The sequence below is a fragment of the Ictidomys tridecemlineatus genome, chromosome 11 (genome assembly GCF_052094955.1).
Source record: "Ictidomys tridecemlineatus isolate mIctTri1 chromosome 11, mIctTri1.hap1, whole genome shotgun sequence".
NCBI lineage: Eukaryota > Metazoa > Chordata > Mammalia > Rodentia > Sciuridae > Ictidomys > Ictidomys tridecemlineatus.
Window position 1 is genome coordinate 21,952,851 of NC_135487.1, and position 15,446 is coordinate 21,968,296.

General features: G+C 41.8%; 1 protein-coding gene across 2 annotated transcripts in view; it reads left to right on the plus strand.

Moving 5' to 3' along the window:
* Nucleotides 1-3,486: 3,486 nt before the first annotated feature.
* The window catches only part of Kpna6 (karyopherin subunit alpha 6), a 61,357-nt gene continuing 49,397 nt past the window's right edge, over nt 3,487-15,446 (plus strand). The window contains exons 1-2 of one of the 2 annotated variants that reach the window (XM_005317740.4): nt 3,487-3,560; nt 3,777-3,846. In XM_005317740.4, the coding sequence (XP_005317797.1) occupies nt 3,843-3,846 (4 nt within the window). In that variant the 5' untranslated portion in view covers nt 3,487-3,560; nt 3,777-3,842. Of the gene's footprint in view, nt 3,561-3,776; nt 3,847-3,951; nt 4,061-15,446 lie in introns of those variants that run through there. The other variant, XM_040288296.2, reaches the window with a different exon arrangement.

The window sequence follows — 15,446 nt, forward strand, 5'->3', positions numbered from 1 at the left end:
TCAGAGAAAGAATGTTTAACACTCTGTGGGCTTACAGGAGAGGATAGTCTGAGTTGTATTAGTCACTTCAAAGGTGAGCAAGAGGAGCAAAGAACATTCCAATGAGATAAAAGGGTACAAACAACAGCATATAGATTTGGAACATCTGGGTGTGCTTGGGGAGGGTAAGCAGAATGTGGTTTCTAAGGCAGAAAGGATAAAGAAGTGGGGTGAGAGGTGGGGCTGAAAGGACAACAGAGGTTAGATCAGGGAGGACCTAGGGCCTTAGCCTAGGGAGGTGTGTGAGTAGGGCCAAATGCTAGAATGGAAACAGCTGTGTGGAGGGTCACCTGGCTTCTATAGGTATTAAATTGAGGGAGCTTAGGCTGGAAGGAGAGAAGCAGCCATTCTCTTCTATACAACCTATACTCCCTGAACCCTTATTGGCCACAGGTATGTAGATGAGCTGGATGGGGGACAGACTCCTCAACATGTTTTTGATGTGTCTGTTGTGGTAGGCACTATGCTAAAAACTGGGATAGTTGCAAAGATGAGAGAGAGAGATGAATGCACCTTATGAATAAATTAGGGTGTGAAGTCCTAAGGAAAACAAAATGTCCAGAGTACTGTTACCGCTGTTGACCGGTGATGAGTCTTTGCTTCCCCAATGTTGAAGAATAGCACCAGAGAAGCACACTGAGGCAAGGTCAGAGTGGAAAGAAGTTTATTAAAGGACAGCAGAAAAGACTTCTCCCGGAGGAAGAAGGGAACCCAACAGGTGGAATCCATGGAAGTGTGGTTGTCTCCCCTTTTTATCTGGTCCCCTGCCCCCATTCCTGTCCTTTGTTCTGTTATCTTTCAGTGATGGAATGTAGGTGGGAAGGCCCAAAGAGTGGGGCACAGGTGGACCAAACAAATAATCTTTTAGGACTTTTGGGTAGGCATCTTCAAGTTTGCTGGGAGCTGTTTCATTAACATTTCTTTGGGATGGGCTCTGGGCCTTGGGAACATTAACATTCCAAGAGTTGTTCTGCTTCCCCAGAATTCATTCTCAACATGACCTCCATTTTGGATCTTACTCGATATTAGACCCAATTTAATTAACTACACTGACTACCTGTCTTTAAATCTAGGTTCAGTACTGTAGAAACAGAAGACAGAACCCTGATTAGAAAGGTGGGCTTCTCTGAAGGGTAATTGTTGAATTGTGTCTTAAAAGTGAATACTCAGGGGCTGAGGAGATAGCTCAGTTGGTAGAGTGCTTGCCTTGCATGCACAAGGCCCTGGGTTCAATCCCCAGCACCACACACACACATACCCATACATCCCCCCAACACACACACACACACACAGTGGCTCTGGAGGCTGAGGCAGGAGGATTGTGAGATCAAAGCCACCCTAGGCAAAAGTGAGGCACTAAGCAACTCAGTGAGATCCTGTCTCTAAATAAAATATAAAGATGGGAATGTGGTTCAGTGGTCTTCAAGTGCCTCTGAGTTCAATCCTCAGTACCTACAAAAAAAAAAAAAAAAAGTGAATACTTGCTATAGGGTCAAGGGGTGGAGGACAGTATATGCAAATACACATGAGAAGATAGGAGTATATTTGAGGAAAAAAAAGTTTCCCTAAATATATTTGAAGCCTGGTTTGCCTGATGGGGAGTGGCCTAAGAAGCTGATAAGGACCAATTTGTGTACCAGATTGAAATGTTTGGGAATTACCTAATCTGGCACCCAGGCAGTGGGAAGTTGCTAAACCAAGGTGTGGCACTATTAGGTCTCTGCTTTTTTTTTTTTTTTTTTTTGGTACTGGGGATTGTATTCTGGGCACTCAACCACAGAGCCACATCTCTAGCCCTATTTTGTATTCTATTTAGAGGCAGGGTCTCACTGAGTTGTTTAGTGCCTTGCCTTTGCTGAGGCTGGCTTTGAACTCCTCCTGCCTCAGCCTCCCGAGCTGCTGGGATTACAGGCATGAGCCACCACGCCTGATTTAAGCCACCACGCCTGGTTTAGGTAGTCTCTGCTTTTAAACTGTGGGGAAAAGGAGAATCTGGAGGCAGGATAAACAGAGTGATGAGATCTGACTTTAAACAGTGACAATAGGAAGGGAAATAGAGTGTTCCCTTTCCTAACCTTGAGACGGTTTACTTTTTTTTTGGTGCTGAGAATTGAACCCAGGCCTAGCACATGGAAGGCACAGGCTCCACCACTGAGCTATATCCCCAGCCCCTACAGTTTACCTTTTGAGTTTTTTCCTGAATGGCCAGACACACAACTAGAGTTGGCTATTTGTTTTGACAGTCCCTGGGCACCAGATAACAGGTACTTCAGGTCCTTTTTTTTTTTTTTTTTTAAATCTCTAAAACATAGCCCCCCTCCCTTTTTTTTTCTCTCTCTAAAACTTAGGTCCTTTTTGGGACCTGTGACCTGAAGACATAACCTGGCTCTAGGTTGAGGTACAAAGGGGGTGGACCGGCATTTCATTATGCCAAAAAGGAGGTCTGGAGCCTGGAATCCCAGCAGCTTGGGAGGCTGAGGCAGGAGGATCATGAGTTCAGAGCCAGGCTCAGCAAAAAACAAGGTGCTAAGCAACTCAATGAGACCTTGTCTCTAAATAAAATACAAAAAAGGGCTGATGATGTGACTCAGTGGTTGGTTGAGTGCCCTTGAGTTCAATCCATGGTACCAAAAAAAAAAAAAAAAAAGGTATGGCTCAATGGTAGAGCATACATGAGGCCTGGGTTTGATCCCCAGTGTGGAGAGGGAGCTAGTACCTAATGGGTCCCAGCCATAACTTTTTTTTATTCTTTATTTCTTGTAGTAATGGGGGATTGAACCCAGGGGTGCTTTACTTGTGAGCCCCCCTCCAGCCCTTTATTATTTTTAATTTTGAGACAGAATCTCACTATGTTGCTGAGGCTATCCTGAAATTCTGGTCCTCCTCAATCATCTGGATTATAGGCACTCTGTCCAGCCATTTTCTTGATTCAAAAGGCATATTGACATAAATGCTCCCAGCCTCTATTTCCTTATTGGTAAAAAAGGAGATCATGCCACTTGCTCTGTGTAACTTACTGTCCTATGTATTTGTTTATTCATCCAACACCATGTCTCAGATACTGAGCTAGGTGCTGGCCATACACTGGTGAACAATATAAAACTGATTCCTGCCCTCAAGAGGCTTGCTGCACAGGCCTTTCTCTCTCTCTCTCTCTTTTTTTCTTTTTGTTTGGTGCTTGGTGTTAAGGCCAGGTCTGTGGGCATGCTAAGTATGTGCCCTACCACTGAGTGATATATATACTCCCAGTCCTTATTTTTCTATTTCTTAATCTCCCAATAAGATTGCAGTCTTAAGTACAGCTTTGGGTGATGGACTTAGAAAACCTGGGTTTAGACTTGACTTCTTCCTTTCCTTATCTCTATGGCCTTGAGTGAGTCACTATTCTTCTCCAGATGATTCCTAACTCTTATTCAGTTCAGGGTCTGTAATTGGCTTTAATTACCAAAGGAAGGGATGAGTTTCTGGGCGAAAAAGTTTCTGGGGAAGGCCAGACTACAGAGAAAAAACAGTAACAGAATGTGCGGAGAATTTGGCACATTTAACTTTATTATGCATTCCTTCCAATTTCTCCCCACCCAGCCACTACTTTCGCGTTTCATCCCTATTCCCCACCGTTACTGGCTGCGGTCTCTTTAAATGCGCTTCTTTAGTGTAATCTAGACGAGAAGGGGGGGAGGGGGGAAATGCGTTTCGTCCCAGGGTGAATTTGTCCTATTCGGTGTGCCGTCCCGCAGATCCGCCATATTGTCTGCTGAAGCTACCGCAGCTGCCGCCGCCAAGTCTGAGCGAGCGGTGCCGCGATGGGTAAGGAAACCGGGCAATTGGGTGCATGGGTTGAGGCAGTTTGGGGGTGTGGGTCTGGCGAGCGCCTGTCCTCGATCTGCAGAAGATGTCTGAAAGCCTCTCTAGATAGGTCTGAGAAGAGAAATCAGGCCGGGAGTGCCCCTCAGGCCAATTTGGGGCCGGACTATGGCCGCGCTGGGAGCACCCCTCGGGGGCCGGTTCCGGGGACACCTTGGTACGCCTGGAGCCCCCACGTGCTAGCCTCGGGTCTAAATCCTCACGTACTGAAGGGGTAGAAAGGGGGACACCTTCTAGCCGGCGCCGAGAATGGGGCTGGGGGCCGGGCTCCCGGCGGCAGGCCTGGGCACAGCCAAGGGAGCCTTCTCCGGTCGTGTGTTTGGCCGACGCTCTAATTGACTAGGCTCAGTGGGTTTCCTGAACTCAGGGAAGTCGTATCTGCGTCTCTGGGCGAGCTACTTCTGGACCGGTAACCAGGGGCAGCCAGGTCGAGGGCAGCTTGGGCCGCTGAAGGCCAGAACTTATCTAGCCGAGGCGGAAACAGGGTGGTTCGATTAGACTCGGAATGACAGTCTTCGTTGTGGTAGAACCAGAGGCCAAGACCTCTTGGTCATACATAAGGTCGGGGACTTAAGGTTTCCAGATCAGTCCTGAATGGGAGAAAAAGAGAGACCTGTTGATCCTTTTGTGGGGACTCTGGTTGGCAAGGCCTCTGCCCCACGAGGCTACGATGGCGAAGTCTTTGAATTAGAGACAAAACCACCAATGGTTATCCGTCTACAGCATCGAAAACTGTTAAATTTGCTAAGCTGTCTGTGCAGGCATTGTTCGGCTGCCTTACTTGTCCTGTTTTAATTAATTTGTACAATCTTATGATAATGGTACTACATTTATTCCTGTTTTACAGATGGGAAAACTGAGGCTTAGGTAAAGTAATTTACCCAAGGTCATATACAGTGGGTGATCCAAGATGATCACTCCAGAGCCCTAGTTTTTAAAGGCTTTTTATGGCCTGGCCCTCTAGTGGCTGGACTGGAAGAAGGGGATAGGAAGCTTTTAACCCTACACAAAGTTGTAAAGATTGTGTGTGGTTATTTATTTATTTACTTATTTATTTGTTTGTGTGTGTGTGTGCCCACTTTTAAATCTTTGAAGTCTGAATGAAACCAGAAAAGTTCAGAGTGAATTGCTGACCCCAACTTGTGTGGGGGAACTAAGTGGAATTATAGAATTTTGTGTTATCTCTGGTCCTGAGCAAAATAAATATTCCCTTGAGCAGCAAGGCAGTGACTTTTAAATCGTATGTGGTTTTATAAATCAGGCCTACTGATTTTTAGCCTTCATCCAGAGAAGTCGTTTAATTGACAGATGAAACAATGCATATGGAAAGTATCTAGCATAGTCCACAATAAATGTTATTTCCCTTCATTTCTCAGCCTTCTGTTCCTCATTTCTGAAAAATAGGAAAGGACTGGGTACACTGGTGCAAACCTGTAATTACAGTGGCTCAGGAAACTGAGGCAGGAGGATTGCAAGTTTGAGGCCAGCCTCAGCAAATAAGCAAGGCCTTAAGTAACTTTGCAGGACTTTGTCTCAAAATAAAAAAGGATTAGGGATTTGCTCAGTGGTAAAATACCCCTGGGTTCAAATTTCAGTACCTAGAAAGATGGTAGTGTTGTCAAGTTGTTTGGAGCCTAATAAGGGCTTTGTAAATATCAGATTCCTTTCCACCTTCAATAATGTTAGTTTCTTTTCCCTAAGTGCTCTGGTTTCCAGAATCCTCTGGAAATAAGACTGATAGGCTTGTATGAGTAGATACAGCTTTATATATTAATGACAGAAATTTAGTGGGATGGGAATTTAGCTCAGTGGTAAGGCCCCAGGTTCGATCCCCAGCACTAGAAAAAAGAAATAAAAATAAAACAAAGATCGATCTTAGGAACTTTTATTATAGATGCTTTTGTTATATTTGTTATAGATTTTGGGTTGGTCTCAGTTTCAGAAACATAAGTGCCTCAAAGAGAAAAAAATAATATTTATTAAGCTTAGTGGAATGGATTGGGAAACAATCTGAGAGATGACAATCTGAGAGATAATAAGCAACCAAATTAGGAGTGAGGTTTTTACCAATTTTGCTGCACATAAACCTCTAATAATATTTTCAGGTGTTAGTACTTTTCTGGTAGAATTCAAGGTGAAAGTTTTTCAATAGAACAACAAAATCTGACTAGGGTCCTGAAGAGAATTTTTAGTCTAGATGTAGGTAACTTGCCCCTATCAGCTCCATCTGTGGTATTGCTTCCCCTGTTGTCCTGCCTTGGCTTTTTGGTTGTCAGCCTTTTTACTTTTCATATTACCATGGGGTTAGAACTAATATAGGACTAATGTTTAATCCTGACATCTAATCCAAGATAGTTTGGGTTATCCCCATTTAAAATGACAAACTGAGGCTTTGAGAAGATTAGGCGACTAGTCCAAGGCTGATAATCTACATCCTGTGGGTGCCAAGGATACTAACATGGCCTGTCCTTACCTTCCAAGTCCACAGTCTGCTGTTTTACTGTCTCCCATGTGTTCTCTGCTCCAGCTCTGGCCTATATCCTATACTTCTTCTGCTGTTCTAAGGTTCATTGCCCTTAACAGATCTCTATAGTGAAGCTTGCAGCTTTGGGGGTTTACTTTATCCTGATCCTCCCTAGCAAAGACTTAAATCTCATTAGTCTTGGCAGGTACTTGTTTTTCTTGGGGGGGCGGGTACACAGGGATTGAACCCAACAGCACTGAACCACTGAGCTACATCCCAGCCATTTTCTTTTCTTTTTTTATTTTATTTTATTTTATTTTTTTAAGAGTGAGAGAGGAGAGAGAGAGAGAGAGAGAGAATTTTTAATATTTATTTTTTAGTTCTCGGTGGACACAACATCTTTGTTGGTATGTGGTGCTGAGGATCGAACCCGGGCCGCACGCATGCCAGGCGAGCATGCTACCGCTTGAACCACATCCCCAGCCCATCCCAGCCATTTTCATATATTTATTTAAATTGTGGATGGACACAATATATTTTTATTTATTTATTTTTTACTGTGATGCTGAGGATCGAATCCAGGGCCTTACAAGTGCGAGGCAAGTGCTCTACCACTGAGCTACAATCCCAGCCCCGTTTTTATTTTTTATTAGGGCCTCACTAAGTTGCTGAGGCTCATCTCAAACTTCCCATCCTGACTCAGCCTTCCAAGTCTCTGGAAGTTGCTGGGATTACATGTGTCTGCCACTGCACCCTATAGATACTTGTTATCTTATCACCATTCCCACTACTTTGCTAACTAGGAATCTGGCAGCCCTTTTCCCAGCCCCAGGGTGGTAGGTCTTGATTAATATAAACTCTAAAACAATCATTATAATTCTGAAGTCCTCTACAGTGATTGGCTTAGGCATGAACATATGATGCCATTCTGGCTAGTAAGATGTGAAGGGAAGCCTGGGGAGACTTCTGGAGAAGCCTGCCTGCCTTAAGTGTGGTTAAGGATCGAATCCAGTGCCTCACACTTGCTAGGCAAGCACTCTACCACTGAGCTACAGCCCCAGCCCCGATTTTCCAGCTTTTTAAACTTTTATTATTTTTTGCCAGTTTGTATTTTAACTCAGGTTTCACCAGAGTGTGAGAGTCTCAAAAAAGAGGTAGGAAAGCTATAATAATAGTCAATTCTTATTTGGAACTTGCTAAGTTCTAGGCACCCTTCAAAATACTTTATATGTTAACTTTTTTAATTCTCAGTTTCTCATTTTTAAAAAATATTTTTAGTTGTAGATAGACATAATACCTTTATTTCTTTATTTTTGTGTGGTGCTGAGGATAGAACCCAGTGTCTCACACATGCTAGGCAAGGGTTCTACCACTGAACTACAATCCCAGACAGTTTCTCATGTTTTAGTTGAGGAAACTGAAGTACAGAAAGATTCAATAATTGAGGCAAGACCAGAGTAAACTCATGTAGCACATAATGACCTTTTAGTCAACAGTGGGTAGCAATTATAATGATTCCATAAGATTATAATGGAGATGAAATATTCCATTTGCCTTGTGAATATACAGCTGAAGAAAACCATTTTGCAGAACTTAACAAGCTCCTTTAAATGTTTGAAAACATACTGGGTGTGGCAGCACGTGCCTGTAATCTTAGCTCGCCCAGAGGCTAAGACAAGATGATTACAAATTAGAGGCCAGCCAGTATAATTTACCAAAATCCTGTCTCAAAATAAAAACTGGAAAGGGCTCAGAGTAGTGGCCCAAGTCTGTAATGTGAGTGACTCCATGGGCTAAGGAAGGAGGATTAAAAGTTTGAGGCCAGTCTCAGCAACTTAGTGAGACCCTGTCTCAGGGAAAAAAAAAAAAAGCTCCATGCATGTTATTGCCCCTGAAAATCTTTCAGTGGAACAATGTAGTTCAATGGTAAAGCTTCATTCCCCAGTACCAAAAAATAAAAGGGCTGGAGACATAGATCGTAGTGGACCGTGAAGATATGCATATAATGTCTAGTACTGCAAAAAAAAAAGTTTGAAAACATCAACCAGATGTGTTGACACATACCTTTTGTCCCAGCTACTCAGAAGGCTGAAGTAGGAGGATTACTTGAGCCCAGGAGTTTATGGCCATCCTTGACAACATAATGAGACCCTCTCTCAAAAAAGAGACAGGTTTGAAACATGGATCCAACAGCAGAAGGTTTTCATTAATAAAGAGGAATGTTCATGGTATCTGCTTATAAGCAATTCTAATTAAAAATTAAAAAAAAAACTGTGCTGAGGATAAGTTCAGTGTTAGAGTGCTTGCCTAGCATGTGTGAAGCCCTGGGTTCAACCCCCAGTAACATGCAGAAGCAAATCATCATGAACATATTTTCTTTTTTTAAAAAATTACATTATGTGGTGCTGAGGATAGAACCCAGTGCCTCACACATGTTAGGCAAGAGTTCTACCACTGAGCCACAACCCCAGCTCTTATGAACATATTTCTGAAAAGAATTAACAGGCTTTCAAGAAGAGCCTCAGGTTCTTTAGAAAGTATTCTTTAGAAGATATTATTGTAAGAGATGACAAGCTCCATGCATGTTACTGCCTCTGAAAATCTTTCAGTGGAACAAGATGTGGAGGTAGATGACAGCGATATTGATGATCCTGACACTATGTAGATCAAGGTTAATGTGTGGATTTGTTTTTTTTTTTTTTTTAAAGAGAGAGTGAGAGAGGAGAGAGAGAGAGAGAGAGAATGAATGAGAATTTTTAATATTTATTTTTTAGTTCTCAGTGAACACAACATCTTTGTTGGTATGTGGTGCTGAGGATCGAACACGGGCCGCACGCATGCCATGCGAGCGCGCTACCGCTTGAGCCACATCCCCAGCCCAAGAAAGTGTGTGGATTTGTTTTTGTTTTGTTTTTTGTTTGTTTGTTTTTTTGTGGTGCTGGAATTGAACTCAGGGCCTTGCACATGCTAGTCAAGCCCTCTCCACTAAGCTGTACCCCTGGTTCTAATGCGTGCCTATCTTAGTTTTTAGCAAAAAAGGTTAAAATATTAAATTAAAAAGTACAGGGGCTGAGGATATAACTCAACTGGTAGAGTGCTTGCCTTGCATGCACAAGGCCTTGGGTTCAATCCCCAGCATCACACACACACAAAAAGGCTTCCTCAAACATCAATACTTTAAATCAACAATATATATTTAAGACTGGGGAAATAGCTCAATTGGTAAAGTGCTTGCCTTGCATGAACAAGGCCCTGGGTTCAATCCTCAGCACCACAAAACAAAAATAAATTATCGGGCTGGAGTTGTAGAGAGCACTTGCCTAGCATGTGTGAGGCACTGGGTTCAATTCTCAGCACTGCATACAAGTAAAATACAGGTCCATTGACAACTAAAAAAACTAAAATAAAAAAAATACACTATTTTAGGGGTTGGGGTTGTGGCTCAGTGGTAGAGCAGCACTCAACCTAACACAGGTGAGGCCCTGGGTTCGATTCTCAGCACCACATGAAGATAAATAAATAAAGGTATTGTGTTCATCTACAACTAAAAAATATTTTTTAAAAAAAATTTTAAATGCATTAGAAGAGAGTTGGGTATGGAGTCACATGTATGTAATCCCAGCCACTAAGGCAACTGAGACAACAGAATTGCAAGTTTGAGGCTGGCCTGGGCACCTGTCCAGACTCTGTCTTAATGCCTATAATCACAGTGCCTCAAGAGGCTGAAGCAGGAGGATCCCAAATTCAGTGCCAGCCTGAGCAATTTAGTGAGGTTATAAGCAACTTAGCAAGACTGTCTCAAGGGCTGGGGATGTGGCTCAAGTGGTAGCGCGCTCGCCTGGCATGCGTGCGGCCCGGGTTCAATCCTCAGCACCACATACAAAGAAAGATGTTGTGTCCGCCGAAAACTAAAAAATAAATATTAAAAAATTTTCTCTCTCTCTCTCTCTCTCTCTCTCACTCTCTCACTCTCTCACTCTCTCACTCTCTCTTTAAAAATAAAAGACTGTCTCAAAATAAAAAGGGCTGGGGATATTACTCAGTGATTAAGCAGCACTTTGGATTCAATCCCTGGCACCCCCCCCCCAAAAAAAAAAAAAAAAGCAGGGGCAGGTAGGGGTTTAACTCAGTAGTAGAGCACAAAAGAAAATACTTTTCTAAAGCTAAACAATGTGTTTTAGTCTGTTAATATGAAAAATTTTTATGAAGTTACTATAAGCTAAGGTAAATTTATTATTGAAGAAACAAAAAGACCTACATCTCCAGCACTTTTTTTTTTTTTTTTTTGGTCCTGGGGATTGAACCCAGGGGCACTCAATCACTGAGCCACATCCCCTATAAATTTGTTTATTTATGAAACAGGGTCTTGCCAAGTTTTTTAGGGCCTCATTGCTGAGGCTGGCTTTGAACTCACAATTCTCCTCCTTTAGCCTTCTGAGTCACTGGGATTACAGGCGTGTGCCACCATGCCTAGCACAAGGCATTGTTAAATTGCTGAGACTGGCTTTGAACTTGGATCCTCCTGCCTGAGCCTCCCCGGCTGCTGAGATTGCAGAGCACCACTGCTTCCAGCTCTAGCATCTTTTATATTTTTTGAGACAGGGTCTCCCTAATTTGCCCAGACTAACCTCAAACTTAACAATTCTCCAGCCTCACCCTTCTGAGTTGCTAGGCTTTTACAGGCTTGTGCCACCATGCACATCTAAGAAAAATATTTTTGTAAATTTCTTGTAGCCTAAGTCTGGAGTATACAGTAATGCCCTAGGCCTTCACATTCACTGCTCATTCACTAACTCACCTGGTTCAACTTCCAGTCCTGTAATGTCCATTCAAATAGTAAGGGTTTTATATTAGTGTATCTTTCTTTCTTTCTTTTTTTTTTTTTTTTTTGTACTGAGGATTGATTGAACTCAGGGACTCTCAACCATTGAGCCACATCCCCAGCCCTATTTTGTATTTTATTTAGAGACAGGGTCTCACTGAGTTGCATAGTGCCTTGCTTTTGCTGAGGCTGGCTTTGAACTCGAAATCCTCCTGCCTCACCCTCTCAAGATGCTGGGATTGGGATTATAGGCATGTGCCACCACATTTGTTTTTTCCTTTGGTGCTGGGGATTCTAACCCAGGGTCTTGTACATGCAGACAAGCACTCTATCAACTGAGCTTTATCCCCAGCCCATCTTTGAACAACATATTTTTACTGTACTTTTTTCTGTTTGGATACTTAAAAAATACTTTAACATTGTGTTATATTTGCCTGTAGTGTTCAGTACAGTAATATGCTTTGTAGCCTAGGAAAAATAAGTTCCACCATATAGCCCAGGTGTGTAACAGAATATATCATTTAAGATGTGTAACTACATTTTGTGCTATTTGCAGGATGAAGGTTTTTTTTTTTTAATTTTTATAACTTTATTTTTTCATTTATTAATTTTTTTATGTGCTGAAGATCAAATCCAGTGCCTCACCCGTTCTAGGCAAGATGCTATCATTGAACCACAATCCCAGCTCAGGATGGATTTTTAAGGATGCATTTCTCAGAACATCCCATTAACATGTCTGTAATTGGAGAAGCCACTTACTCAGTATTGTTATGACCAAAATATGGGCTACAAAGGGCTATCTTCTTCCTGTGGAAAGAAAAGCCCTTTTGTGACTCTGAAATTGTCATTTTTGAGATTATGAGGCCGAATTTGTAAATAAGAGTAGAGAATTTTGAGACTTAGGATGAGGATAGAGAAGAAGAGCTCATTATAATTTGTATGTGAGGTAGAGTACTGGAGATTGAACCCATAGGAGCTCTACCACTGAGCTCATCTCCAGCCCTCTTTAATTTTTATTTTTTTAATTTTGAGACAGAGTCTTACTAAGTTGTCAAGGCTAGCCTTGAATTTGTTGTGGTCCTCCTCCCTCAGTCTCCCATATTGCTGTGATTACAGGCATGAGCTATCATGCTCAGCTACTGTTGACTTTACTAGTCTTATTCCATTTAGCATTTGCCCATGTATTCTGCATTCCACTCAGGAGTTTCTTCTTTATACATAAACATTCCTGGTGGAGGAAGTGGCAAAAGCGAAAGCAATCCTTTGCCAGCGGCTGGGGAAGCTGAGGCAGGAGAATCAAAAGTTCAAAGCCAGCTTTAGCAATGGCGAGGCACTAAGCAACTAACTCAGTGAGACCCTGACTCTAAATAAAATACAAAATAGGGCTGGGGATGTGACTTAGTTGTTGAGTGCCCCTGAGTTCAATCCCTGGTACCAAAAAGGAAAAAGAAAATTCCTTCCCACCCATCCTTTCCTATGAAAATCTTGTTTTTAAAGATATACTTTAAATACCAGCTACCTTTCACGAATACTTCATGTCTTCTAAATTGGAAGTGAATTCTCTTGAATATTTTTTTTTTTTCCGGGAGGAGGTCTAGGAATTGTGAACTCAGGGGCACTTAACCACTGAGCCACATCTCCAGCCCCTTTTTATTTTTTATTTTTGAGACAGGGTCTCACTAAGTTTCTTAGTGCCTCACTAAGTTGCTGAAGCTGGCTTCAAACTTGCAATTATCCTGCCTCAGCTTCCTCTGTTGGGATTACAGGCATGCACTACTGCACTTGGCTCCTTTTCCTTGTTTTATTTAGAGACAGGGTCTCATTGAGTTGCTTAGGGCCTTGCTAAGTTGCTGAAGCTGGCTTTGAACTCATGATCCTTTTGCCTCAACCTCCCCAGCTGGGATTATAGGCATGCGCCACTGTGCCTGGCAGCTTTCCTGAATTCTGCAGTATAGGTTCTTACCTTTCATATAGCCCTTTTAATTTTCTTTTCTATATAGTTATTCATTCTGAATAATTAGTTGTTTGACCAGTCAATCTTCAGAACCTCATTTCCTGGTCTTTAAAATTGTGATAATAGGATTGTTATATGGGAATTGAATGAGATATGTCTATAAGGCATTTCAGCATGTTGCATAGCACGTAGTAAACAACTAATAGCTGTTAGTCACTTAGTAAATAGTGTTTTCTGTGTTCTAGGTCCTGTAGTAAACCTAAAGGTAAAAATCAGTTGGTCTTTGTTTTGGAGGGAAAATAAAAACATGATGAATACTTGTCTGAAGCTTCTATTTTTAGAGGCTAAGTAGACCACAGTAATTCATTAAATTTTCAGCTAATGTTTGTGCACCATGTGCCAGAGACTGTTCTAGGCTCTAGAAAAGCAGTGGTGAACAAAATAGACAAAAAGCTGTCTTTGTGGTGAAATCCAGTTTACATTCTAGAGGATAATTGAATAAAATAAGTCAAATGGGACTGGCAGATAAACTAGAGAGCTCCATTCTGTATCTACCGAGTTCTAGCCTATTGTGGGCTTAATGTTGCCTTATTACGTGGTTTTCCATTTCTTTCCATAATACTCTCCCTCTTGAAGCTGTTAATCTGGGTTTTTTTGTGTTAAGTACTTTCTAAATGATACTTGTTAACTTTTAAAATGTAAAAACATAAAGTTAACCAAAGATAGGATTTTTTTTTTTTTTTTGGTATTGGGGATTGAACCCAGTGGTGCTTAACTACTGAGCCACATCCCTAGCCTTCTTTTATAGTTCATTTATTTATTTAAAAAATATTTAGTTTTTTTTAGGTGAACACAATCTTTATTTTACATTTATGTGGTGCTGAGAATCGAACCCAGTGCCTCACGCATGCTAGGCAAGCGCGCTACCACTTGAGCCACATCCCCAGCCCTTTTATAGTTTATTTAGATATAGGGTCTAAGGGTCTAAGAGTTGCTTAGGGCCTCGCTAAATTGCTGAAGCTGGTTTTGAACTCACAATCCATCTTTCTGAGCTGCTGGGATTACAGGTATGGGACACCACGCCTGCCTAAAAGATAGGATACTTAAGGCCAAATGTAGCTCAAGAATTGCTTGTCTTGGGCTGGGGATGTGGCTCAAGCGGTAGCACGCTCACCTGGCATGCGTGCGGCCCAGGTTCGATCCTCAGCACCACATACAAAAAAACCAAAGATGTTGTGTCCACCAAAAACTAAAAAATAAATATTAAAATCTCTCTCTCTCCCTCTCTCTCTCTCTCTCTCTCTCTCTCTCTCTCTCTCTCTCTCTCTCTCTCGCCTCTCTCTTAAAAAAAAAAAAGAATTGCTTGTCTTATTTGCCTAGATTGATCTGTTTTATAATACTCTGTTTTACAAAATTATGTGTGTTTGAATGGGTTCATTCATTTATTGTGATATAAGGATTGAACCCCAGGGGTGCTTAACCACTAAGCCTCATCCCCAGCCCTTTTTTATTTTTAGAAAGTCTCACTGTGTTGCTTAGGGCCTCACTAAGTTGCTGAGTCTAGCCTTGAATTTGAGATCCTCCCACCACAGCCTTCTGAGTGACTTGGATTACAAGTATTCACCACCATATCCAGCTTGTCTTGTTTTATTTTACTGTAATGTGTTATTTACTTAATTTTGGTACTTAACATCTTATCCTTTTGGTGGCATCAACTCTACAATTTTTTTGTTCCTCTTGTGCTTACATTGTTAGTATTATCTTTCAATCTTTTTTTTTGGAACCGGGATTAAACCATGGGCAGTCAACCACTGAGCCAAATGCCCAGCCCTATTTTGTATTTTATTTAGAGACAAGATTGCTTAGCACCTCAATGTTGCTGGCTTTGAACTTGAGATCCTCCTGCCTCAGCCTCCTGAACTGCTGGGATTACAGGAGTGCACTACCATACCCAGCTCCAGTCATTTTCTTGGTAGGACTCTAAGCCACTTACCCATTTTGTGTGTTAATTTAGTTAAAACTAGATAATTTGTAAATCCACTTAACTAGGCAGACTACAGGACTCAGTGGTATGTTAAATGTGAATGAACTATCACCTGCTTGTTATAGCTTTTTTTATATTTATTTTTTAGTTGTAGTTGGACACAATACCTTTATTATGTGATGCCAAGGATAGAACCCAGGGCCTCACACATGCTAGGCGAGTGCTCTACTGCTGAACCACAACCCCAGTCCTTGTTATAACTTGTTTCAGAAAAACTTGGCTATCTGATCAGTAGATAAAAGTTGGTAGCATTAATTGG